The following is a 27606-nucleotide window of genomic DNA, read 5'->3' as shown; positions in this document are numbered from 1 at the left end:
AGATTTTGCTGAGGTTTTCAATCATAGGGATGCTGGATTTTGTCCAATGCCTTTTCTGCATTTATTGAGATGATCATGTGATTTTTGTTTTTAATTCTGTTTATGTGGTGTATCATTTTTTTTACTTGCATGTGTTAAACCATCCCTGCCTCCCTGGTATGATACCTACTTGATCATAGTGGATTATCTTTTTGATATGCTGTTAGTTTTGGTTAGCTAGTAATTTGTTTAGGAATTTTGCATCTGTGCTCAACAGTGTTATTGGTCTATAGTTCTCTTTTTTTTGTTATGTCCTTTCCTGGTTTTGGTATTAGGATGATACTGGCTTCATAGAATTATTTAGGGAAGATTACCTCATTCTGTATCTTTTGGAATAGTGTCAACTGGATTGGTATAAGTTCTTTGAATGTCTGATAGGATTCAGCTGTGAATCCACCTGGCCCTGGACGTTTTTTGTTGTTGGCAATTTTTTAAATTACCATTTCAATCTTGCTGCTTGTCACTGGTCTGTTCATAGTTTCTATTTCTTCCTGGTTTAATCCCGGAGAGTTGTATATTTCCAGGAATTTATCGATCTCCTTTAGATTTTCTACTTTGTACACATAAAGATGTTCATAGTAGCCTGGAATGATCTTTTCTATGTATGTGGTATCAGTTGTAATATCTCGTATTTAATTTCTAATGAGCTTATTTGGATCTTCTCTCTTCTTGGTTAATTTTGCTAATGGTCCATATATTTTGTTTATCTTTTCTTTTTTTTTTTTTTTTTGAGACGGAGTCTCGCTCTGTCGCCCAGGCTGGAGTGCAGTGGTGCAATCTCGGCTCACTGCAAGCTCCGCCTCCCAGGTTCACACCATTCTCCTGCCTCAGCCTCTCCGAGTAGCTGGGACTACAGGTGCCCGCCACCACGCCCGGCTATTTTTTTGTATTTTTTTAGTAGAGACGGGGTTTCACCGTGGTCTTGATCTCCTGACCTTGTGATCCACCCGCCTTGGCCTCCCAAAGTGCTGGGATTACAAGCGTGAGCCACCGCGCCCGGCCTTGTTTATCTTTTCAAGGAACCAGCTTTTTGTTTCATTTATCTTTTGTATTTTTTTGTTTCAATTCCATTTAGTTCTTCTCTGATCTTTGTTATTTCCCGTTTCTCTAGTCCCTTGAGGTGTGACCTTATGTTGTCTATTTGTGCTCTTTCAGACTTTTTGATGTAGGCATTCAGTGCTATTAACTTTCCTCTTAGCACCACTCTTGCTGTATTCCAGAGGTTTTGATATGTTCTATCACTATTATTGTTCAGTTCAAATAATGTTTTAATTTCCATTTTGATTCCATTGTTGACCCAATGATCATACAGGAGCAGGTTATTTAATTTCCATGTATTTGTATGGTTTTCAATATTGTAAAAATGACCATACTGCCAAAAGCAATCTACAGATTCAATGGGATTCCTATCAAAATACCATCATCATTCTTTGCAGAACTAGAGAAAAAAAAAAACCCTGAAATTCATATGGAACAAAAAAGGAGCCCCCATAGCCAAAGCAAGACCAAGCAAAAAGAACAAATCTGGAGGCTCCACATTACCTGACTTCAAACTGTACTCTAAGGCTATAGTCACCAAAACAGCATGGTACTGAATATAAATAGGCACACAGACCAATGGAACAGGATAGAGAACCCAGAAATAAACCCAAATACTTACAGCCAACTGATATTAGACAAAGCAAACAAAAGCATAACTTGGGGGAAAGGATACCCTAGTCAACAAATTGAGTGCTAGGATAAGCCATATGTAAAAGAATGAAACTGGATCCTCATCTCTCATCTTATATAAAAATCAACTCAAGATGGATCAAAGACTTAAATCTAAGACGTAAAACCATAAAAATTCTAGAGGATAACATAGGAAAAGCCCTTCTAGACATTGGCTTAGGCAAAGATTTCATGACCAAGAGCCCAAAAGCAAATGCAACAAAAACAAAGATAAATAGATGGGACTTAATTAAAGTAAAAAGCTTCTACACAGCAGAAGAAATAATCAGGAGAGTAAACAGACAACCCAAAGAGTGGGAGAAAAATCTTCACAATCTATGCATCCAACAAAATACTAATATCCAGAATATGCTGGGAACTCAGACAAATAAACAAGAAAGAAACAAACAGTCCCATCAAAAAGTGGGCCAAGGACATGAAAAGACACTTCTCAAAACAAGATGTGCAAATGGCCAACAAGCATATGGAAAAACGCTCAACATCACTGATTATCAGGGAAATGCAAATCAAAACAACAATGCAATACCACCTTATTCCTGCACAAATAGCCATAATAAAAAAAATAAAAAGTATAATAGATGTTGGCATGGATGTGGTAAAAAAGGGAGCACTTTTACACTGCTGGTGGGAATGTAAACTATTACAACCAGTATGGAAAACAGTGTGAAGTTTCCTTAAAGAACTAAAAGTAAATCTACCATTTGATCCAGCAATGCCACTACTGGATATCTACCCAGAGGAAAAAATATATATATACCATGGAATACTACTTAGCCATAAAAAGGAACAAACTAATGGCATTTGCAGCAACCTGGATGGAATTGGAGACCATTATTCTAAGTAAAGGAACTCAGGAATGGAAAACCAAACATCATATGTTCTCACTCATAAGTGAGAGCTAAGCTATGAGGACGCAAAAGCACGAGAATGATACAGTGGACTTTGAGAACTTGGGGGAAGGGTGGGAGGGGGGTGAGGGATAAAAGACTACACATTGAGTACAGTGTACACTGCTTGGGTGAGGGGTGCACCAAAATCTCAGAAATCATCACTATAGAACTTACCCATGTAACAAAGCACCACCTGTTCCCCCAAAACCTATTGAAATATTAATAAAAACGTAAAACTTTTCCATGCAACTGAACACCACCTGTTCCCCAACACTATTCAAATAAAAATTAAAAAGAGGTCATTTATTGATAATCTAATCTAGTCTGAGCCATATCTATGGGGAAGTGAGGATAGAAACCAGACTACACTAATTTGAGTAGGGAATTGGAATTGGACATGAGAAAGCAGAACTGAATGTAAACTACTCCTTCAATACCTATTTAGAGTGAAGAGAACAATGTTTTTTTTGTTTTTTTTTCCTTTTGGGACGGAGTCTCGCTCTGTCGCCAGGCTGGAATGCAGTGATACGGTCTTGGCTCACTGCAACCTCCGCCTCCCGGGTTCAAGCAATTCTCCTGCCTCAGCCTCCAGAGTAGCTGGGATTATAGGTGTGCGTCACCATGCCTGGCTAATTTTTTGTATTTTTAGTAGAGACGGGGTTTCACAATGCTGGTCAGTCTGGTGTCAAACTCGTGACCTCGTGATCTGCCCACCTTGGCCCCCCAAAGTGTTGGGATTACAGGCGTGAGCCACCATGCCCGGATGAGAACAATTTTTTATATAGAATTTTTTTCCACGGAGTAGATTTTTCACAAGAAGATTTGTACATATAATATATATCAATTGATTGTCTACCATTCCCTACACGCTTTGCTGGATGCTAGAATTTTAATTAATTAAAAGAAGATTTGAACAGGTTTGCAGGCCAAAGAAAAGGAAGTGATGTAAAGAAAAAAAACTGAAAATATAAGAGGCAGAAGGGCTGCAGTGACAAAGTAAAATATTGATGACAGCCAGAAGGCTGAAGGGGCAGAAGAAATTCTGAGATTAGTCTTAGAAGAAGTGGACACTTCTTTCTCTGAAACAAGAAGAATGCAAGGAAAGAAAAGTAAAAATATAAAAAACTTTTGAAGTGGAATCACTCAGAGTTGAAAGAGTTTATATGAAATGACTTTTTCCTCCTCAGAGACGGGGATAGAAAAGGTTATCTGCTAAACTTTAAGGCTTGGAGGCCTTGAGAACCATGGAATATCTTTGGTATGTGACCTTGAGAATGTCCCCAAGTGGGCTAAACTGGTAAAAGTAAAAGCATTGTCAATCAACTTGTAAGGCCCAGTTGAATAAAATTGCACCTGGGAATGGCACTGGAAGAGATGATAAAGAGGTCATTCATTGGTAATCTGGTTAGAGCAGTATCTGCAAAAAGGTTGAACAATAAGGATTCGTGTAAAAAATTGAGCATAGTATTCACATAACTTTCCCCTGCAATGCTTAGCTTCCCAGGGGTAAGAAAAAAGTAAATGTGCATGTCAATTATCTTAGTAAACAATTTAATTTTGGATATTGGTAGAAACAACATGAAAAACAAAGGAGTGAGGAAATCAAGGATACTGGTGGTATAGAACATGATTGAATATACTTTTCCAGATTGTTGAGCATCTTCTAGGCCAAACTTACTGCAATAGATGCTTTTTAAAAATTTTCTAATAATTTAAATATCATTATATACCAGGAAGATGAGGTTGTTATTATGGCATCCAGTTTACAGGTAATGAAGCCTTGGCTCAGAAAAGTTTCTGGAAGTCTCACAGCTAGTTTGAAGGGGAGCTGAGATTGAAACCCTTGTCTGACTATCTCCAACTTTAAGTCTTTAGGAGCAGAATGAGGCATATTGTCTTCCTTACTGTTAAAGGGATATTAGGTGAGAGTAGAGTGAGGGAATGAGGGTATTTGGGGGCTGGAGAGACTTCTCATTTGTCCGTTTTTTATATCCCTGGTGGTAGCTTCTTTATGCTTAGGAGCTCGAATCAAAGAAGGAATGAAACAGTTCCTACAGTTTTCTTTCTTTCACTTGTTAGAGTGTTATGTTTTAAAGTGCTTCAAATTCGAAGTCAGAAAGCCTGAGTTTGAATCTTGCTACATACTGCTTGTGAAACCTTGAGTGACTTATGTAACCTGTCAGGGCCTTAGTATCCTTTTCTGTGAAGTAGAGATGATATGTACCTTGTAGGGTTATCCAAGATGATATCTATCAATCTCCTAGCAGAGTGTTAACACATATATAAGCTCACTGAATGCCATTATACAAATCTGCCATCATTACTGTTCTTTTCCCTAACTGTATTAACACTGATCTTACCCTTTATATTGCTCTGTTTCAGGATGCTTCCATGTTGAGGACCATTCCTCCCAGAATTAGGTTCATACTCTTTTACAAACCCCAGACCAGGAAAGCAATTCAAAAATCTTATGGTCCAGAGCATCAGGTACATCAGGACATCCTGCATCTAGGTTATTTGACTGAGGTCTTCCAGGTTTGGGGATAGGGTATGAGGGAAGCCAGGCACTTTGGCTGTTAGTTTCTGTTAGTAGGTGAAGTACGGGGAAATTTGGTTCTGGAACAAGGCAGGGAAGTACAGTTGGGTACAGGGTAACTTTAAATGCCAGGGACTAAAATCTGAGATCTGTTTCCACTTGTTTGTATAGTGAGAATGACAATGAAATGGGGTCAATATAAAATGTCCACAATAATGCTAAAGAACTAAAATTGCAAAGGGAAAATGATAAAGTCATTGTGAGTACTCTCTGCTTTTGAGCCTTTTGCTGATCTGCTATTCCCTCATTTCCCAGCCTTTTCTTTGCTTCATACTTGATAATCCAGCAGAGATAAGTTGTTGGCCTTTTCTTCGTACACAGTCCACAAAGTTTTTGCTGCTACTACATCTTTGCTCATGAGGTCTGTTTGTACTGACTGCAGTCCCATCCTTTTCTTAGTGCACTTCTAACTCCTTTAAGAATCAAGTCATGTATCACTTCTTCCAAAGAGATTGACCTGCTTTCTACTCCCTATCCTCAAGACCACATTGGGCTCTCAAAACATATTGTACATATTGGTACCACTGTACTTGTAAATCATTTGATCAGTTTGGCTTCTTTCTTCATAGTTCAAGCTCCTGGAGGACCAGGATGGTGTCTTATTTATCTTTGTACTCAAAATACTTAGCATGATGTTTAGCACAGAGTTAATACTCAGTAAATATGATTTAAAAACATACATGTCGCAAACTCATGTTGTAGTAATTATTATGTAGGCCATTGGATGTACATTGGATAACAGCTTTGCTGAAAGTTTCATTGGATTGCAGCAATGATATCTCTATCAGTTTGCTCAGTCTTCATAGTTTGTTGCTGATATAGCATGGCTGTCTGCTTACAACTTAAACAAATTACTGGGAACACTGCTGTAAGCACACATTTTTCTTTAATAGCCCTTTGTTCTTTAGCCTCTGGAGATTTCTGAATTATTGTATACTATCTAGTTTGAAACAAAATCTCAAAGAATGCAGCCTCCTGCAAAACAGGTTATAAATAAATATATAATATTTCAGTAGCCATATTTCGTTGTATAAACAAAAGCCGATTTACTTGGCCTCCTATCATTAATAATTCCCCATTAACTGGTCCCTTTCCACAGTAACTATACAAAGAGAACTGATGTTCATAACATGAGCCCTGGGACCCTGTGGCTCCATGAAGTGACTTCTGAATCATCAAAAGAAAGTTCAAGCTCTATTCAGTCTTCTTTCAGTATAGAATATATTTTCTCTTGTTCGTTTCTGAAAGTTGTCTCATGCAGAATAGTAATTATCAAGTAGAATCTTAGATTAACCCTGTCCCTTGACCATGCCAGAAAACAGATTTCTTTAAACAGGTCTGATGACAGTAATAGGATTATTGTGTAAAATTTAAATAGCATGCCATGTATGATTTCAGTCCTTAAAGTTAGAAATCTAGATACTATTTCTTTTCTTTCAGAGGGAGCTATTTTAAGGATAATTAAATGATATTTGAATCACACCTCTGCCTCTCTGAGAAAGGTGCCAGATAAGTGCAATGCCACCAGGTGATCAGGTGCCACTTTCTCCTTCTAGTCAACATTGAAAAACTCTTACAGCTTTCATCTATGTGTTACAAATATTTTTTCTTTTATAGTTCAAGTTGATCATCTCTTACTTCAATTGGATATAAAATTTTGAAAAGTGTCTTACAATGTATAGTAAGCTCTGTGAATGACATTATAATATGCTGTTTCTTGATGTGAAATAGATACTTCTTACTTAAATGAGCATAACTCCAGATAATAGGTTAAGGCCACTTTTGGGGAGATTAGTTATTTTTTCTAGGCAATATGCTTTTGCATGGTAACTATAACATTAAATGTTATAATGTGTTTCTGGACTCAAGTGTCCATTTCTTGTTCAACCAGCTGAGCCCAGGAGATAGTAAAAATTGAGATGTAGCTCTTCACCTCTGGGAGAGAAGATTTTAGAGAATAGGGTATGGTCTAGGCTGACACCCCACATGGTATCTACTAGCGTGTTCATAGGAGAGGCAGAATAAGTTAAAAAAAATCCTTGTTTCTGAGAAATTGAAATCAGGACAAGAGATTGCAACTGGTCTCTTTGCACACTCAAACCGGGGGTCATATGTGGCTGGGAGTGTGGTGACTTTGTTTTGGCTATGTGCACATGGTATGTGGAAAGCTGGGAGGGAGGGAGAGAGTGAGACAGAGAAAAAAAGAGAGAAGCAGAGAAACAGAGAGATTAAGAGACAAGAGATCAAGCAAAAGAGATAAAAAATAGAAGTGGCTGTCTTTGCTCTGACCAGCACTGCAGTTCGTAATTCCAGATCCTCATGAAAATTGTCTCTGTTTCCTAACCTAGGATCTGTGACATAATACCATGTTCTTCCAATGCATTCCACCACCACTTTTTTTTTTTTTTTTTTTTTGTTTCAGCTAGCTTAATTAACTTCTTGCTCCCTGCTCCATACTCCCAGAAGAACTCTAAATAAGATAGCCACTTGATTTTCATCTTGGTTTATATGGATAAAAACAAAAGATAAAATGAACATTGGAACACTTGGATAGGTATTTTATACTGAAAATTTGCTTAGTGTTTACAAGGTTAGAATGATATAAGTAACTGAACTTTATGCATGACCATTTTGTAAAAACTATTAAAAACAAAATATATGTGCAGTTTACTTTTGTACCTTAATGTTATTGAGAATTATGTTGATTTTTCTACAGTTCATGGGATCAGTGCATCTTCAGTCTAACTGTTGTAGTGTAGTACATTTTAGATATGTATGTGTGTATATATACACACATATGTGTATGTGTCTGTAAATACACACTTACACAATCACTCATGCAATTTTCCCCATTTACATCATCCTTAGGGAAGATATTTAAAGGTCATGTTGCCTTTATGATTTTAGCATACTGTTGCTAGAGACTGCTGATCTTTAATTAAAAGGTCAGATCTCTCATCTTCCTCCAATGACTTATGATTATTTTCATTACCAATGAGCTGAATTTGTATTATTTAATAAAGCAGGAATGAAATAATTATTTAATCTCTAGAGCTGTGGAAAGATTTATTAATTGTGAAGGCTAAATCCAACTGTAGATATTCTCTTTTGTTCTTATAGGTCTTCCATTAACTAGTGTTGTTAGAAATATCCAAGGAATATTTTGATCCGTACCTTTGCTCTCTACCCCTTGGTCCTCTTGAAAGCCATATTATCTTAAACGTCTTGGTCCCAAGAACTAAGGCTGAGGCCACATTTGGCTTTGGTGCCCAACTCATTCTCTAGGGGTAGCATTTCACTTCCCAGGCCCATCTCAAGAATCTAAATGCCTTCAAGCTCCTCCTAGCTAATGCTGGTGTTGTCTTTTCTAAGCTCTCTCTTCTTCTCAGTTCCCAATATTTACCACTTGCACTCCATAGACCCGGGCAAAATTGTAGTGGCTGAAGTCTCATCCCATTAGAGCTCTGTTTTGTCTGCTGTGCTTCTGTGATACATCAAGACTCATGATAGTGTCCAAAACTGTAGATGATTGGACAGGTTCTCTATTCTGGTAAAATTGAAATTGAAGTTGGAATTGGAAATCCTGCCTCACTGTTATATAACAATTTAAACTATATAAGTAAATAATAATGAAAGCTGGGAGGTTTGGGGTATGAAAAGGGCCAAGGTGGGTTTATATGGAATTTCCCACTTCATATGATAGGAAACTATCTCCCCTTTTGAATCCTAGTGTGGACTCTGGGAGACAAAGATAGACATAGTAGTAAAGGAATAAGAATAGAGATGGAATGGCTGGAAATATTCTCTTGCTCTCCTCTGATACTCTAGTGAGGTCTTTGTTCTGTGTTATAATTTAATTTGCTCATTCATTAATTTATTTTTTCATTCACTAAGTCATTACTGAGCATCTACCTTATACTTCTAGGCATAGTGCTAGATGCTTTGCTTATATTGATGTATTGATGACTAAAATACACACTTGTTCCTCAAGGAGTATGAAGCTAGGAAAGGAGAGAGAAAAAATAAATAAACATTATGATATCATGTCATGTTATCCTTTCTTTTGATAGGAAAAACACAGAAGAGAAATATCAAATTTAGGCCTGGATATTCGGGAAAGGCTTCTGAACAAACTCTCTTCTAAGAGATGTTCTCATATTGAGTAGGAGTGAGCCAGGTTGAGAGAGAGAGAGAGAGAGTGTGTGTGTGTGTGTCAGAAAGAAAGGTGTTTTAAGCAACAGGAAGACAATGTACAGAGGCCTTGAGCTCTTTTAGGGAACAGAAATTAATTTAGTATGGCTAAAGCATAGACTACAAGGGTAGGCACAGGCAATAAAATAAGCTGAAAAGAAAATTAGGGCCCAGAATATGGAAGGATTTGTATGCCATGCTAATGGGTCTGAATATTATCCTGAAGATAATGGGGATCCTTTGAAGGACTTTAAAGTTAGAAAGTGACATGATCATTTTATTTTAGAAAAGGCACTTTGGGTGCTGGGTATGGAAGAGATTTGGCTGGGGCAAGGGGAGAGGCTGGAAAATAAGATGGATTTTAATTGTCCAGTTGATGGCAGTGGCAGTGAGGATGCAGATAAATGGACTGATTTATGATATATCAGAGCTAAGGTATAGATTTTGAAACCGTCTCCATCCAATATCTACAAAAATAAGTGGCACAGAGTAGATTTTCAACAAATATATAATGAGTGAATGAGTCAAGGTATTCACTAAAGCTTGTGTAGGAATAAGTACATAGAAGGATACAGGACCTAGGACTGAGCCTAGGGCTTTACACATGTTTATAGATAGAAAAAGCTGATTAAAAAGCTGAGAAAGAAATGACAAAGAAATAGGATGAGAACTATGGAGAAGAACAAAGCAATTGGGGTTGAGGAAGTAGAGGCAGCAAGTATAGCTTTCTCTTTCAAGATGGTTGATGGTTTGACTATATAAGAAATAAGACCCAAGGAATATGTCAGAAAGAAGGGTTATTTTTAATGAGTGAAGACATGAACATTTTCATATTCATATTCAAAAATCAAGAAGAAATAAGAGGCAAGGGAAGAAGGGATTATATGGCAGAAACATATTAGATAAAAAGGGGCCACGAGTACTGTGGTGGCAGAATAATGACCCCCCTCAAAGATGTCCACACCCTAGTCTCTGGAACCTGTGAATATGTTACTTTATCTGGTTCTATGGTCTGAATGTTTGTGTCCCCACCAAATTCATATGCTGAAATTCTGTCTACCAAGGTGATGGTATTAAGAGGTAGGAGCTTCTGGGAGGTGGTTGAATCATGAGACCAGAGCCTTCATTAATAGCATTAGTGCCCTTAAAATACAGGCCCAAGGGAAGCTCATTGACCCCTTTCGCCATGTGAGGACACAGCAAGAAGGCACCACCTGTGGACAAAAATCAGGCCCTCAACAGACACCAAGTTTATTGGTACCTCCATCTTGAACTATCTAGCCTCCATACCTGTGAGAAATCAATTTCTGTTGTTTATAAGCTATCCAGTTCATACTATTTTGTTATAGCAGCTCAAATGGAGTAAGAAACCTGGAAGAAAAGATTTTGCAGATGTGATTAAATTAAGGACCATGAGATAAGATTATCCTGGACTACCTGGGTGACCCCAGTATGTTCACAAGGAGACTTAAAAGACTGAGAGGAGAAGATGTGATGAGAAAAGTAGTGTCAAAGTCAGAGAGATATTTGAAGATGCTATTCCACTGGCTTTAAAAATGGAGGAAGGGGGCCATGAGCCAAGGCATGCATATAGCTTCTAGGAACTGGAAAAGGCAAGGAAACAGATTTTTCCCTGAAGCCTTTAGAATGGAATACAGCCCTGCTGACACCTTGATTTCAAACCAGTGAGACCTGTGTTGGACTTCTGATCCCCAGAACAATAAGATAATAATTTAGTACTGCTTAAGCCACTAAGTTGTAGTAAATAGTTGCAGTAGCAATAGGAAATAAATACAGGCACCAATGGAGTTGTGTGCCTTGAAAAGGAGGACTGTATCTTCTTGTGAATCTAAAGGAAACATAGAAAGTGAATAGTGCAACAGGGAAATTTAAATGTGCAGTGAGAGTTTGTGTGTGTTCAGATTCAGACAGGCTCTTTGGGAAATATAGGACGGTGTACCTATAGCCTCAATAACCTCAGCCCACTGAATACATCAGAACTAGTTAACACAGACCCGAATGTCAAAAGCCCATCATTGGTTGTGATTATTTTAGTGTAGCCAGAGTCTACTTTAACTAAACATATTATACAATGATTGAAACATCCCAAATAGGCATTCATACTGCTCAGAAGGATTTTTTAACATGTCAATTTCCTGCTATATTTTAAACTCCACAAGGGCAGGGTATACATATGTCTTTTTCACTGTTAATTTCCCATGCCTAGAACAGTGCCTAGCATATCATAGACACCCAATGAGTATTTGCTAAATAAACAAGTAAAAAGAATTGCTCCACCATAAGGAGTCTCCTAAGAATTAAGGAACATTTAAAACGTATTATTTACAAACAGTTTTCATGAAGACAGATTTTGTGTAAAGAAAGACATACCTGCAATTGGATTTATCATTCATTCAACACATCTAGCATTTTTTGGCTTTCACACTCTGTTCTAGGGAAGGAGACATAGTAGTCAACAAAACCAAGCCCCTTCTTTCATGCAATGGTGTAATATTTTTAGGGGAGACAGATAAGAAAAATGTACACTATGAATTCACAAGCAGTTTTGTACTTCTTTCAACGAAATGGCATAGTTTATCCCATATTAACAGGATTTGAGCTTTGAGTGATATTCCTAGTAAATGAGTTTGTAGTGAGCCATCCATGTTCTTATCTGGTCCCTGTGATATGGTTTGGCTCTGTATCCCCACCAAAATCTCATCTTCTAGCTCCCATAATTCCCACATGTTGTGAGAGGGACCATGTGGGAGATGATTGAATCATGTGGGTGGGTCTTTCTCGTGCTGTTCTCGTAATAGTGAATGGGTCTCACGAGATCTGATGGTTTTAAAAATGGGAGTTTCCCTGCACGAGCTCTTTTGTTGCCTGCTGCCATCCACTTAAGAAGTGAGTTGCTCCTCCTGGTCTTCCACCATGATTGTGAGGCCTTCTCAGCTATGCGGAAGTGTGAGTCTAATAAACTTCTTTCTTTTGTAAATTGCCCAGTCTCAGGTATGTGTTTATCAGCAGTGTGAAAATGGACTAATACAGTAACTTGGTACCAGTAGAGGGACTAATACACCCTCTTTCTATTAGATTCTGCCTGGGGGTAGTTTGTTGATAGAATAAAGGAGGAAAACCAGCATTTGTTTAATGAATTCTATGTTCCAAGCACAGTACTGGGCCGGCCTGCCTGCCTGCCTGCCTGCCTGCCTGCCTGCCTGCCTGCCTTCCTTCCTTCCTTCCTTCCTTCCTTCCTTTTTCCTACTTCCCTTCCCTTTTCTTCCCTTCCCTTGCTCATCATCTATCTACCTAAAATGTATGCACCATTTACAATTTAATGATAGTTACATGCATTATTTTCTATCATTATCCCTATTTTACACATGAAGAAACAAGCTCAGAGATGCATAGGAACTGCTCAAGACCACACAGCTAGTAAATGGTGGAGACAGGAATTGAGAGCTTGCTTAGCTCCAGACCTCATTACACAAAAACTGTTATGCCACTGTGTATGGCTCAGTTGACACTGAATATATGACCAAAACGTCTTTTTCTCTACATTTTAATAAGCTATGGTAAAAGACTCCTGAGCTGTCAGTTTGAATTGGAATTGCTAGCAAGCCACTATCTATCATAATACTGCTACGGACAAAGGCCTAGGCTCCCTAAGCCCAATGTTTTGAGGAAGTTACTGATGTTGGAAACAGGAAGCACTGGGCTGTTGAAGCACAGTCTGCCAATGTGCTAACTAGTGTGTGAATCTGGAGGCTGTTTTACCAGGTTCCCTCAGAGTGCTATACCTTTCTGTGGACTCCCTTCCTCTGCCACAAACTTTACCTTTGCTTTTACTCACTGGCTTTCTGCATTTCACAATCTCATTAATTGTCTGGCCCAGGTCCCTGATGCAGTGCTGTGATTGGAGAAGCACTACAAGCTGTACCTGGTTATGAAGATGGGCTGGGACTAGAGTGTGGGAGACAATAAACTGCTTTTAATTAGCTGCAGCTGATTTCCTGTAACTGAGATGCAGTTCTGGAGTGCTGCAGCTCAGATTATTTGAATAACAGGCAGCATTGACTGAGAGCTCCCATCCCCTGATGGGAGTCTGTCTAGTTTGAGCTAAAGAAGCTGATGTGATTAAGTGTGGGGTTTTTGATTAGGTGGACTTTGACAAGGCTTATTTGATTGTGTCAGGCTGGGGTTTCTTGAGGAATTGCCTGTGTCTCAAAATTGAACCATAACTTGACATGTCTGGGAACTTGGGATTTCCAGGCTGTGAGGCTGAAGGAATTAATTTTAATTGGCTAAAAGTAAAGACTGAGGAATTCAGAATATCACACAAGCCCCTATTATCTCATTCAACCATTTGTTTTCCTATCATGGACCCTGATTTAAATGACATCCACAGACTCTGGAGATCATTTTATAATCTTTGCACTGGGCCTGAGAGTTACAAATGTACCCTGCCAGATATATTTCTCGGCCTCACACTGCAGGACTTATACCTGGGCCATGTTTCACTCAAGCAACCATAATAGAGCCTCTAGGCAGGTCATCTGCAACAAGGCAATGGAGGGAGTAGGTGAGGTTAGGAGTAGACATGATGTATACCTCATGTGTAACTAATTATTTATTTTACTGTAACATTATGTGCTTTCTGGATAGAGGAGAGCTATGGGACCTGCCCTAAAGATGGAGATCAGTTGTTCCTTAATCACCGTAAGGCTGTATCTTATTGGCAGCTCAAAAGAATTCCTGGGCCACATTCTCTATAAAACTAAGGAGAGAGTCTTAACATTGTGAGGGTTGTAGCTTATGTATGTACTTACTTCTTGTGTTTGGGGATTGCTGACCATTTAGCTTTATATAAGAATGTGGTGAATGTTACATCAAAACATATATCAAAACATGACATTGAATACCTTGAATATATACAATTTATATTTGTCAATAAAAATTTACTATACTCCAATAAAGCTGGGGAAAAATTTTGCCTGAACAATTCAGCTTGGACAATCCAGCTCAGTGGATTTTCCAGCAGGCCTCTGGCAGGGCCCTTGGAATAGTTTGTAAAAGAGTGGTGCTCTCCGACTTAAGAGAAATTGATCTCATATTGTAGGCACCTCTGTGTTGAGCAATGAGTTATTAATGCCTACTTCAAAGCTCCTAAACAGACTCAGCTTTCCATAGAGCTGACTCCACAATAGTTTCCATCACCAGTAGTGTCTTGCTAATGACATAGAATCTTGAACATGACTTTTAAAAAGAGCATGAATATCTATTGAATGAGAACTGTTTCTGAAGGGGGACCGATGTGATATCCAAGCTTAATTCCCTGGGTGATTTTGCAGCAATTGTGTGCCAGATCTATGTGCTTGCCTCTCCTCTGCTACAAGTTTATAAAAGGCAAACATTTTAAGTAACACAAAAGCTGCAATGACCCATCCAGCCTAGGATTCTACCAGTAACAGTGTCAGCAAAGGATAGATTCTGAGGACACATGGCTACTTGTGTGATGTCCTCTTAGTGCCTCCTGAAAGTTGGGAGAAACAGACAAGCAGACACACACACTATTCCATGCTTCCCTTGCCAAAGCATCTTCCTTATAAATTAAAATTAAGAAAGATTAATTCGTTTGCTGCTGTAGAGCATGTGGAAGATGGCTGTTCCCATGATGCATGTAGAGAGAGTGCTATAGGCCTATGATTCATTGCTCTGTCAGCAATGTGAGATACACTGTATGAAAATGCCATATAAATGCAAATACAAATACAAACATCACATTTCCCTGTTGGCTAGTGATAAGGTGCTCATCCAGATGAGACATTAAGATTTAAATGCAGAAAAGTAATAGCTGGGAAGTGAAAAAACGCCACAATTACTCCTCAAACAAAGTTTCCTTTTTAAGAAAGCCATTAAAGTGCTTGCTGTACCCCTTCCCCCTCCAATGACAGTTATTCACACAGCCTAAATGGGTAGGCTATAGTAAAAAATGATGCATTTGTGATTAATTCAATTAGGAAGAGGACAAATTTTGATGTCCAAGGGAAGGTGTCTTCCCTAGAGTTGAGTAGCTCATGACCAAGTTGCCTCTGATATGGACTTTAGTTATTGATTTAATAATGATTTTGGATCCTGACTTTATATAATCCCTTACATTCCTCAAGTGCTTTAGATGGAAGGGAAAAAGCAACAGAGTAGCCCTGTGAAGGCTTAGCCAACTGCCTGGCACTTCCTTCCTAAGAAGAGGAGTGTGCAGAGAGCCATTTTCTCAGTTGTGCTTCCTGATTGTGTTTCAGCCTGAAGGCTTACTATTGATATAAGAAATCCCTTAAAATGAATGTGAAAAGAGAATGAATAATGGAACCATTGAATTTTAAAGCTGAAATGGGCCTCAGAAGATTTTCACATTGTTCCAGAACTGAAAATTTAGCCAGACTATGAGCAGTGAAGCTTTTCAATCCAATCAGTATTCTTGTATAAGAACATAAAAATTCTCACTTGGGTTTCAACCAGTCTAAAATTACAAAAACTGGGACCCAAAACCAAAGGATATTTTGCAGGTAGACCTGTTTGTCCTTCCTGACATCATCCTCAAGGCTTAGGGACCTCCCAAACAACCTGTTTCCCTTTATAACCCATCTGAGAGCTGACACTCTGAATTATTGAAACTCTTCTTGAACCAGTTTGCATTATCCACCTGTCTCCTAGATTGGAAAACTGTCTACTCTAACTCCAGTTTATTGGTCCCTAGGCTATCTTCCTCAAGTTTCAAGTTTGGAATGTGGTAAGGAAGGTCAGATTTAAACTTCTGGGAATATTTGTGTCTTTTCCTTCTGACTAATGAGCAGGAATGGATAGCAGTAATGTCCATTCAGACTACCTCAGGGTGTCACTTCTCTCTGCTTAACACTTAGGATAAATAGGCTTCTCATTGTCTATTGTATCTAAGTAGTATGGGCCAACTTGACATAGGGGATCTGCCATTAATCATTGATCATCTATATCAGAAGTAAGCACACTATGTATGGCACATGGTCTGATTGCCTTATTTGGTAAATACAGTTATATTGAACACAGTGTGCTCATTTGTTTATATTTATCATCTATAGCTGCTTTCACACTATAAGAGCATAATTGAGTGGTTGCAATGGAGATTGTGGCTCACAGAGCCAAAAATATTTACTATCTGGTCTTTTACAGAAAAAGGTTGATGACATCTGTTCTATAACACTGGTTTTTTGAGATATATAATGCAACTGCAGAAGAAGCATTTTCAGAATACAGATCGCTAGGCCCTATCTTGGTCCTATTAAATAAGAGCACTTGGGGGTGGTCCTTGGGCTTAGTGTTATGAAAAAAAAAGTACAGAAGGGAGGATACTAATATACCTTCATTAGGAAGCACTGTTCTCTAGGGACATTTTGACTTAGAACAATAGCTTATGGGTACAATTTGAGTCACATTAAAAATAGCAACACATGTAACTAATTCTTCCCTAATTGCTGACCTAGGATCTACATATCCCCTCCAAAGTCACATCTAAGTTATTGTTGGGAGTTCTCAGGGGTTTTTAATGTTTATTCTTGAATTAGTTTGCCATTGCTAATTACTACTTGCCACCCATTATCAATAAATATGCAGTATGTATCCTCGTGCCCATCAAGTACCATCTCTTCCACTGGACATATACCAGGTATGGCCTTATCTGCCAGGCACCACTGTCTTCTGCAAAAACTGATAAACCAGAGCCCTCAAAATGTCAAATCTACACTGCTTTTCATTGGCAAGTAGGAACAGATTCTTCCTGTCTCCTTTGTATTCCCCTGTATTAGAGGTATCTTCCCCTGTATTAGAGGTATAGCCACATATTGAAGCTTATGCCCAGGATCTTACAGTGATCTTAGCAAAACATTTTAGTTTTTACATGTTCTCTGTAAGCCTCAAATGTGAATTCAATATAGACTGGGGAAAGACACAAATCCTTTGTACTTAGATTCATCCATTCTTTGTTTTCAATTTAAGTTTGTTGTGTCTGGTTACTCCTTAGCTTAGAACAAATTATCTCCTAGACGGTTTCTCAGACCCTCAAGTAAGTAGGTCTACTCCACCAGTTCCCCAGGCATGACAAAGTGAACGTCAGAATCCCATTTTAGGTTCGTACTATAAAACTATTTGCTCCCCTGGCCTCTAGCTCTTACCTCACAACCCTCGGAAGACTTCTTGGCAAACATTTCAAATTTATAATCAGCACTAATTGAAAGACATAGAATGTTTAAGTGTATATTTCTTCCCATCAGGATGTGGGTCACAAAGTCCTGAGGGAAAGAATTACTTCAGTAGGTACTCTCTTTTCTTTAAATGGACAAATACAACAAAATAAACTATATGTTGAGAGATACTGCTAAAGTTGAGAGTGTCTAGAGAGGGCTAATAAGGACATTTAACAGTTTTTTTTTTTTAAAAAACATTTTAATTGAGGGAATGTGGATATTTAACCTCAGGAAAAGGAGACAAAAGGAAGATATAATAGATGTCTTCAAAAATTTAAAAGGATGCTGATAGAAAGATGTAACTTACTTTTATATCTGAGATGGACAGAACTAGAACCAATGAATGAAAACCAGAATGAAATAGAGTTCAATTTAATCTAAAAAAATGACTGTATGACATTACAACAGATGATTGTAAGAATCAGTAAGTTCACCTTTACTGTATGTATCCTAGATAAAAACCAGGATGGCCAACTTTCCAGGATATAGTACATGGGATTCCTGTATTAGATGAAAGGTTTACCATTTTCAGTAGGTTTCAAACTGAGCTTTGAGAGGCCCTAAGGTGTTCCACACAAAAGCATCAGAAGCAGCTAGCTAGATAAGGAGTGGGGAAGGTAGGTCAAAAAGATAAAAGTAAGTTTACAATAAATCTGAGAAGGCAAAATAATACCGTAATGTCATTCTTGACCACCATCACATCTTTAGTCCTTAGGACACCACCTGGCACATACTAAGTACTTGATAATTAGTGAACAATTGAGCAAAGGAATGAATGAGGGGAAATATATCATTACCAATAACAATAACAGCAAAGTAATAGAATACAAGAAAGATAAAGGAATGCAAGCAGTGTGTGTGTGTGTGTGTGTGTGTGTGTGTGTGGTGTGAGGGTGGGGTTATAGGGGGCAGGGGTGGAAGAGCAGTGAATCTATCACTGAAGATTCCTGGGGTAGGGAAAAGTGACTTTTGAGGTGAGTTTGAGTTTTGAAGGGGGTGAAAAATATAGGATGGCAGAAGGTGAAGTAAGAGAAGGCAGAATAATAATCTAAGTTTCCTAAGAGCAGGTACGTCATCTGTTTTGTTTACACCCACATGTTCAGTACATGGTACAGTTTATTGCACGCAGTAGTGCAACATAATTTGTTAAATCAACACACGTATGCATATGTGGTAAAGGAAATGAATAATGTACAGAGCATAATAGGTTGATCTTATAATTTCAACGTCGGAAGGTACAAATAGTTCAAACTTATTTTCTTCAAACTTACATCTTCAAATAATATTCTAGAATTCCCTTCTTCTGGATAAACATCTCTATTGTCTCCAGCCATTCTTTATGTCATATTTTGTTTATGCCACTTGCTAGCTGTGTGTCCTTGGTTAGGTTCCAAAACACTCCAAGTTTCTGTTTTCTTACCTGTGAAATATAGATTATAAAAATGATACCTTATACAGCTGTTATGAGGATTCAATGAGATAATCTGTGTAAAGTGTTGGCATGTGATAAATGATCTTTTCTCTCTTAAAAGTCCAACATAGTACAGTAGAATCATCAAGACATTGGTCCAAATATTGGCACCACCTCTTATTTACTGTTTGAACTTAGACATGTTACTTAATATCTCCGAGCCTCAGAGAGTAGTCATGCTCTTTTTGTGAGTACTAAATGAGCTAATACATGTAAAGCATAAGCATATTACATGATAAGTGCTTAATAAGTAGTAATTATTACCATTATGATTATCTGGCAAGATCTCAATTGCTTCTGTCCTGATCCCCCTCTTCTGAACACTTTCCCAGTTGGTGCAGATCCTTATAAAGGAGTGGTGGCCAGAAGTCAATACAATACCTCAAGTATAGTTTGACCAGAGGATAATGAAGCAGCTTTATTATCTTCCTTAAATACCATACATTTAATACTGTATTTTAGATTGCATTAGCTTTTTTTGGTAGCCCATGATCAATGCTGACTCATATTGAGCTTAATGGGAGGAGTGTCATACAGGGTGATAAGTCATACCTTCTTTTGTTTTTGTGCATTGGTTTGTTATTTATTTATTTATTTAGAGTCAGAGTCTCACTCTGTCACCCAGGCTGGAGTGCAGTGGCACAGTGGCTCAATCTCGGCTCACTACAACCTCCACCTCCCAGGTTCAAGCAATTCCCCTGCCTCAGCCTCCTGAGTAGCTGGGATTACAGGCACCCACCACCATGCCCGGCTAATTTTTTAGTAGAGACGGGGTTTCACCGTATTAGCCAGGATGGTCTCAATCTCCTGACCTCGTGATCTGCTTGCTTTGGTCTCCCAAAGTGCTGGGATTACAGGTGTGAGCCACTGCGCCCGGCCACGTGGTTTCTTAGATATACATTCAAGATTTCTTTGGGAGATGGGTCTCCTCTACTTACTTCCTAGCTATGGACAAGCCAGTTAACTCTAGAAAATTCAGCTTCCTAGTTGTAGAATAGGCGCAGTAAGTTACCAACAGCAAGTTGTCTAGAGGGTTGATACATTTAAAGAGTCCTTAGAGATTTCCTATAGGATGTGAGGTAAGTCTCCTACATGAAATAGTAATGTTTCTTCCGGAATAGTTAGTTGTGTTTCATTGCTTTCTCTAAATATACATTGGAACAATTCTGATGCTTCCAAAGGACATTATTTATTCAACATGCTACTAGGCTTGCCCTGGCTAGTTGTACTGATAACACTTGATCTTGCACCCTGAAAAATGCATTAGTAAGAGGTCAATGAAACTCATGACAATGGCAATAAAAAGTTGAGCTTTCAATTGAAAATATTTTAATAAAATAGTGGACAATAGGAAATTATTTCCATCCTCATGTGTGCCTGTATAAGTAGTGAACTATGAACAATAATAAACATATCATAGAGTTTAACAACATGGACTCTGAAGTCAGACCACTTGGATTTAAATTCCAGCTCTACCATATATTAGCTGTGTCACCTTAGGTGGATTACTTCTTTGTGCTTCAGTTTACTTATCCATAAAATTGGTATAAAAACAGTACCTACCTCACAGAGTTATTATGAGGATTAAATGAGTTTAATCACTTAGAATGATGCCTGGCTAGCAGTAAGTGCTATGTGTTAGCTATAATTCTTATTCTAGTATTATTATAATTCTAGCTATAATTCCAATACTACTCTCCTGTTGTGTTTTACAGATACATTGATGAATATGAGGTCCCTAATTCACATTCCAACCCATTAAGAAAACCTGCTGGCTCTATCTTTAAAATATATCCAGAATTTAACTACTTCTGTTTAGTTCCACTTCTACTATACTGGTGCAAATGACTATTGTCCCTTTTCTTGATTATTGAAATAGACTTCAAATAACTCCTACATTCACCTTTTCTCCTACTCTAACTGTTCTCAAAACAACAACCAGAGAGTCTCCTTGTCAAACCTCGGTTGGATCATGACTTTCCAATGTTGAACACACCCTAATGACTTTCATTTCAGAGTAAACCCTGAAGTCCTTACATGGCCTAAAATGATCTTCATGATCAAGCCCCCATAACCTCTTTTACCTCCCCTCCTTAGTGTCTCTCTTAATCTTTCCACTCCAGTTATATTGGTATTCTTGCTTTTTTGCAAATACATCAGGCACACTTGTCAGGGCCTTTGCATATGCTGTTTTCTCAGCCTGGAAACTCTTCCTCCTGATATCCACATGGTTCACTCTCTCATCTCCTTCAGGTCTTTGCTCAAATCTCATTTTTACAGTGAAGCCTTTCCTGACCTTATTTTTAAAACTGCACCCCCTCCAAATCAGCATCCCACTCTCCTGCCCCTGTGAATTTTTTCTATGTAGCATTGAATATCATCAACTACAACAAGTGATTTAATTTATTTGAATATAGCTGTCTCCATCCTTCCTTATTAGAATATAAGTTCTTTGAGGTCAGGTACTTTGTTTTGTCCAGTGATATAGTAGATCAGAGCTTGGCCATGTAGGTAGTCAGTAAATGCTTATTGAATGAATGGTGTTTAAGCTATTTTCTGGATGTTGCCTGAAAGCATGTCATAGTACTTAGAACTATTAGATACTGAACATCTTAGACCTCAATATTTTCAGTAATGATACTTACTTTTTTCTATTTTCAGAAGAAAAAGTTTATCAGTCATAGTTAATGGAAGATGATCTGAATATCTCATCAAAATGTAGAGTGTGAATTAAAGGAAGAGTAGCTTGGATGCCCTAGTGGCAGTATATCATAGAGGAGTTAGAAATCCTAAAATAATAGAATTCTTAAATTGAAAAAAGCCTGGAATATTTTAGAGAACACATTTAGTTATTTAAGACATGGGCAAATTAAGATGCAAAAGTTCCCATGTTTTGTTAGCAGCACATTGAACTTCAGATTCTTATGTAGACATCAAGTTCCATGCCATTTTTACTGTATGTGATCTTTATCTAAGTAGGGGCCAGTGTACCATCTGGTTAAGTACATTCAACATATAGAAATAAAACAACTTGAGACCAGCTTGAAAAGTAAATGTAGTGAAGGCAAAATAACTTTATAAAATCTGGATCCTTAAAGGAGAGGAAGAATTCTGGTCAGAATGGGTATGGGTTAATATGGAATGCTTCTTTAAAAAGATGCATTTTGATGGATTTTTGAAGGAGGTAAAAGGTTTGAACTAAAAGAGGAAATAGTTTATATTTTGGATAAGGAAAAGAAATAGACTTCTCAAGATCTTAGAGCAGGAATTAATAAGTTATATTTTATGGGTTTTTTTCCCCGTAGTAGTCAAGGTTACTGCAAAAATAACCTTGGCTACAGCAAAATGACCAGTTCTTTGCAAAATGAGGCTTATTTTACTAAAAACAAGTTATTCTCCTTAGACTCACCAGGCTCATAGTTGAATGCCAAATAATCAATGCAAGATTTGCTATTTGTTAAGCAATCTTCAAATGGTTATGTGAATGCAAGGTTAGTGGTTTGCGGGTACTGAGAGAGGTCAGGAATTGGCTGGGTTGTTTTGTATTTGTGGTGGTATAGTCTGTGCAAGTAGATACTAAAAGGGGAAAGGGCTTAGGATATTGGGAAGTGAGTGCTAATTTCTGGAAGAAACAGAAAAAGAAGCAATAAAGACATTTGAGCATCATTCTCTACCTCATTCACATTTTGCTTTCTACCTGGTCATGATAGAGATGCAATTAATATTTTTGTCTTTAAATCCATATGCCAGACAACTTGCTACTTATTAGATGTGTGACATTGAGTGAGGTGCTTAACATCTCTGAGCCTGTGTCCTTATCTCTAAAACAGGTGATAACTCTAGCCACCTCTTAAATTGACTGTGGTGACTAAATTAGATGGTGCATGTAAAGCATCTAATATACTGCCTGGTACATAGTAGTCAGTCGGCCATGTGTATCCTTTGGTTTATATTACAAGGCTTCATATTTGTATTATACTTTGCAAAATGTAATGCACAATAATATAAATTCTTATGTGCTCCTTGCATATACCTGGTGAGGTAAATGCCATTTTTGTGATGACTGTTATTGTCAACAATTTTATTTTTAAAAAGGGCTATGTGCTTGTAATTATAACTACTTAAAAGCAATTTCTGCCTGGCCACACTGGCTAATGCCTGTAGTCCCAACGCTTTGGGAAGCTGAGGTGGGTGGATCATTTGAGGCCAGGAGTTTGAGACCAGAGACCAGACTGGCCAACATGGTGAAACCCTATCCCTACTAAAAATACAAAAATTAGCTGTGCGTGGTGGCATGCACCTGTAATACCAGCTACTCTGGAGGCTGAGGCAGAATAATTGCTTGAACCCTGGAGGTGGAGGTTGCAGTGAGCTGAGATCATGCCACTGCACTCCAGCCTGCGTGACAGAGTGACAATCTGTCTCCAAAAGAAAAAGAAAAAAGAAAAAAATAAGCAATTGCTAGCCTGTACATAAACGTTGTTTTATTTTCTGTTGCTTTTTCTATGTAAAATCATTCTCTTTACTACACTGCTTCAAAATCTGGGGCCAGTGCCTACATCTTTCTGAATGTTTATTTCTTCAACCACTTATTCCTTCATTGGAACAAACAGATGTGGGGCATTTGTTAAGAGGAGCTCTTTAAAGGGCACTATTAGGTTTCTGCTTTTAGAGATGGGCTTTTCTGACCTTTTAGAAGCTAAGATCTTTTATCTGGAAGGAAGATAATGTCTGTTTATGTTGACGAGTGTCTATTTGGATGTTATAGAGAGTTGCTGATGTTGACGTACTATGTGCTGAGTTCAGGCTGGCTTACAACTTATATCAGGGTGCTGGAGGCCACAGTTGTAAAATAACTAAAGACATATGTTCTTTGGGCAATATCCATCAGGAGATTAGCTTTCCCACTATGTGCAATTGATGTCAGTGACAGCCATATGGAGCAGCCACTGCCATGATGCCAGCTGCAGTGGGGGAATTGTGGCCAGGGCTGTGAGCTCCATGGAGCCAGCAGGAGCCAGGAGCAGGCAGGAGCCCTGCCCTCCTAGGCACAGCTGCAGCCACCCAAGTTGTGGCTGTGGACCCAGGACTCCCTGTGTTTTGGGGGCTGGAAGCAGGCAGGAGCCCTGTCCTCCCAGGCACAGCTGCAGCCACCCAAGCCATGGCTACAGACCTGGGCATCTCTGCACTCTTAGGGGCCTGGGAAGGCCCACCCTGCCTCTGAAGGCTCAGAGGTGTCTGCTCCTGCTGCCTGGCCACTCCCAGCTCCTGGTGCCAACTCCAATTTCAGAGCCAGGTTGGGGCCAAGCCGTGCTGTTGCAGCCTGGCCAAGTGTGTGTAAACTCAGGGCAGTGCTGACACACCAGGTCCTTGCTGCCTCGGTGTCCTCCAGACTTCGGGTGCTGAGGAGCGTGAGAGGGAGGCTGAGTGGAGGTTGAGGGCAGTTCAGCACTGGCCTGCAGGTGCCTTTTGGCATAAACAGCCTGGGTGCCATGAATGATGGCAGGAGGCAGACAGGCTTCTTGGCAGAAGGGGGTGGGTCCTGGTGAAGCCCCACCTTTAAGCCAGGGAGGGCCTAAATCCTGAGGGATGGGTTGCCAGTTCCCTGGACTGGAGTATGAACTTTTGGTGCTTTTTCCAGGCCTTCCTAGGCCCACATATGGACCAATCAACATGCACTTCCTCCACTCTGAGACCCATAGAAACTCCAGACTCAGCCAGACTCAAAGAGACCACTGGGTGGCCAGCTGCAGAGAGGAGCTATCCACTCCAGGGTCTCTTCTCTGCTGAGAGCTGAGCAGACAATGGGATGGCCAGCTGTGGAGAGGAGCTACCTACTCCAGGGTCTCCTTTCTGCTGAGAGCTGAACACTTGTCAGAACACCCTGCCTGCGGAGAGGAGCCATCCAATGTGGGCCTCCTCTGAGCTGTTCTGTTGCTCAATAAAGCTCCTTCTCATCTTGTTTACTCTCCACTTGTCCACATACCTCATTCTTCCTGGACGCAGGACAAGAACTTGGGTCCCACTGAATTCTGGGGCTTAAAGAGTTGTAACACAAGCAGGGCTGAAACACATCCTTTGCTCGTCACATTGTGGGCAAGAAGAAGGAGAGAAGAAAGAAGGAGAGAAGAGCTGCAGCCTTTTGGTGGAGGGCCAGACCTAGGAGCTCCCTGAGCCAGAACTGTGACATCCTCTTTGGATCTCTGTGTTTCACAGCATCTCCAAGCTTCCAAAGACCACTGTGTTTCCTGGTGCCAGCTGTAGAAGCTACTTGTGGTACGCCTGGTTCAGCTGCAGCCTTGCAGGGAGCTGGCCCGCTGCCAGTGCCTGGATCTGCCCACCCTGCTGCAGAGGGCATTCCTGGCTGTATGTGGTGGCCGGTCTTCATGCTCACTGACACAACCCTCTCTGCTCTGCACCTGGCTCACCCCTGGCAGGCATGGGATCCAGGCCAGTAGTGTGGCTGAGTGCAGCCTGCCAGGTCGAGTGGGTGGAGTGCACCCAGATGGCCTAAGCAAAACTCAGGCAAAGGTGCCACTGGCCACAGAGGTTTGTAGCTGGTGAGGCAACACCCCAAGAATCCCATGACACAAACAAGGTTCTAGGCAAAAGAAACAGATGGGAGAGTGAACAGCAAGGTGAAGAAATTGAATCAGTCAGTCTCTGAACACTATTGGAGCTCAATTTCTCAGATACTTAACTCTCAGCAATACTCCTGCATTTTTTGAATTACAGTCTAAATAAAGGATACAGAATATTTTTAAAAAAGAAAATGTGCTTGAGGGAAAGTCAGAAACAAAGAGAAAAGAAGCACACTTGCACAACCCCCTCCCCACAAAAAAAGACAGTCAAACTAAGAGAGACAGATTGAGGAAAACATCAACAGAGAGATGAACAACAGATAAATGCCTTATTCTCTTTATTAATGTAGAAGTATGCTCTGGCTGGAGTTCAGAGTGAGACCAACTATCTGCTGTGGGGACTGCTTATATAATGAGGAACATAATGTCTACTGGAAAATGCCATTGTTCTGCTCAGAGACACTGGAGCCACTTGGGACATGCTGGGAAATCTATCACCTAGCAAGTACATAATAAGAGGTGGGAATGGGAATGTCTAAGCAACTATAGAATGTGCAATGCCTCTGGAGTCACCAAAATAAGATTTCAGTGATCAAGGCTCCCATTCTGTGTCTAGGAGGACAGAGGCCAGACAAAGCCTACCAGGTAAAATCACACCCGCACCTGGAAAGAAATAATTTTTTTCTACTCAAAATAGATGGAATGGTGGGGGGATAATAAAATGATGATGTTCAAGGTGTTATATGTAGGCATGTAGATCAAAATGGGAGAAGGGGAGTGATACAGAAAACATGGATAGAAATGATCTAAAATATGATAGGTATAACTGAGTTTATATCCTAGCAATAATTTAGAAAATATAGTAGACAACCTAAGATTGAGAGTAAGAAAATAAAAGAGAATGTCAATATTAATATCTTGATGAGTGATTACTCATTCAACAGATGATTGATCTATTAGATTGTGAACTGAGGAATGCTTTAATTACCTTGAAAGCAACTACTTTCAGTCATGAATACTGGGCCTGATAATCCCATCCGGGCTTCAGATGGGAAACTTCAGGGTAATAACTTCTGACAGGAGTCCTCTGAGTAGAAGACAGATGTCTTGTTTTTTTTTGTTTTTTTGTTTTCTTTTTTGTTTTCTGTTTTTGAGATGGGATCTTGCTCTGTCGCCCAGGTTGGAGTGCAGTGGCATGATCTCAGCTTGCTACAAGCTCCGCCTCCCAGGGTCATGCCATTCTCCTGCCTCAGCCTCCCAAGTAGCTAGGACTACAGGCACATACCACTACGTCCGGCTAATTTTTTGTATTTTTAGTAGAGACATGGTTTCACCGTGTTAGCCAGGATGGTCTCGATCTCCTGACCTTGTGATCTGCCTGCCTCGGCCTCCCAAAGTGCTGGGATTACAGGCATGAGCCACCATGCCCGGCCGACAGATTTCTTTTGTAATAAGAACAGTATTTGTAATTTGTAACAATTTTAGAATTAAAACTATATAAGTAAATTATGATCATCACACACAGAAAAATATATGAAATAGACATATCAAATAAAAAGTAATTAAGACCACTCCTATTCTCATTGTTCAGAACTGAACACTGTTCATATTTTGATATCTGTTCATTCAGCCATTTTTCTCTATCCATACTCATATATATTTAAAAATATAAATAATAGCATACTATATACACTTCTCTATTATCATTTCCCCACAATATATTATATATGCTTTTCCATGTCAATTCATACAGTTTTAGGAAGTATCTACATTATAATTTGTTATGAATACACAGTATTCTATTGTATGGATGAACCACATTTTATTTAAC

General features: G+C 39.2%; 1 protein-coding gene across 1 annotated transcript in view; it reads right to left on the bottom strand.

Moving 5' to 3' along the window:
* Positions 1 to 27606, bottom strand: part of LOC116811185 (keratin, type I cytoskeletal 18-like) — a 108061-nt gene that overhangs the window by 66754 nt on the left and 13701 nt on the right. The window contains 1 exon segment of the mRNA XM_058441352.1: positions 17652 to 17703. Within this exon segment, the coding sequence (XP_058297335.1) occupies positions 17652 to 17703 (52 nt within the window).

Source organism: Hylobates moloch, unplaced genomic scaffold, assembly GCF_009828535.3.
Source record: "Hylobates moloch isolate HMO894 unplaced genomic scaffold, HMol_V3 SCAFFOLD_7, whole genome shotgun sequence".
Classification (NCBI taxonomy): Eukaryota; Metazoa; Chordata; class Mammalia; order Primates; family Hylobatidae; genus Hylobates; species Hylobates moloch.
Note: the sequence above shows the minus strand (reverse complement) of the source record. Positions and strands in the feature narration are given on the sequence as shown.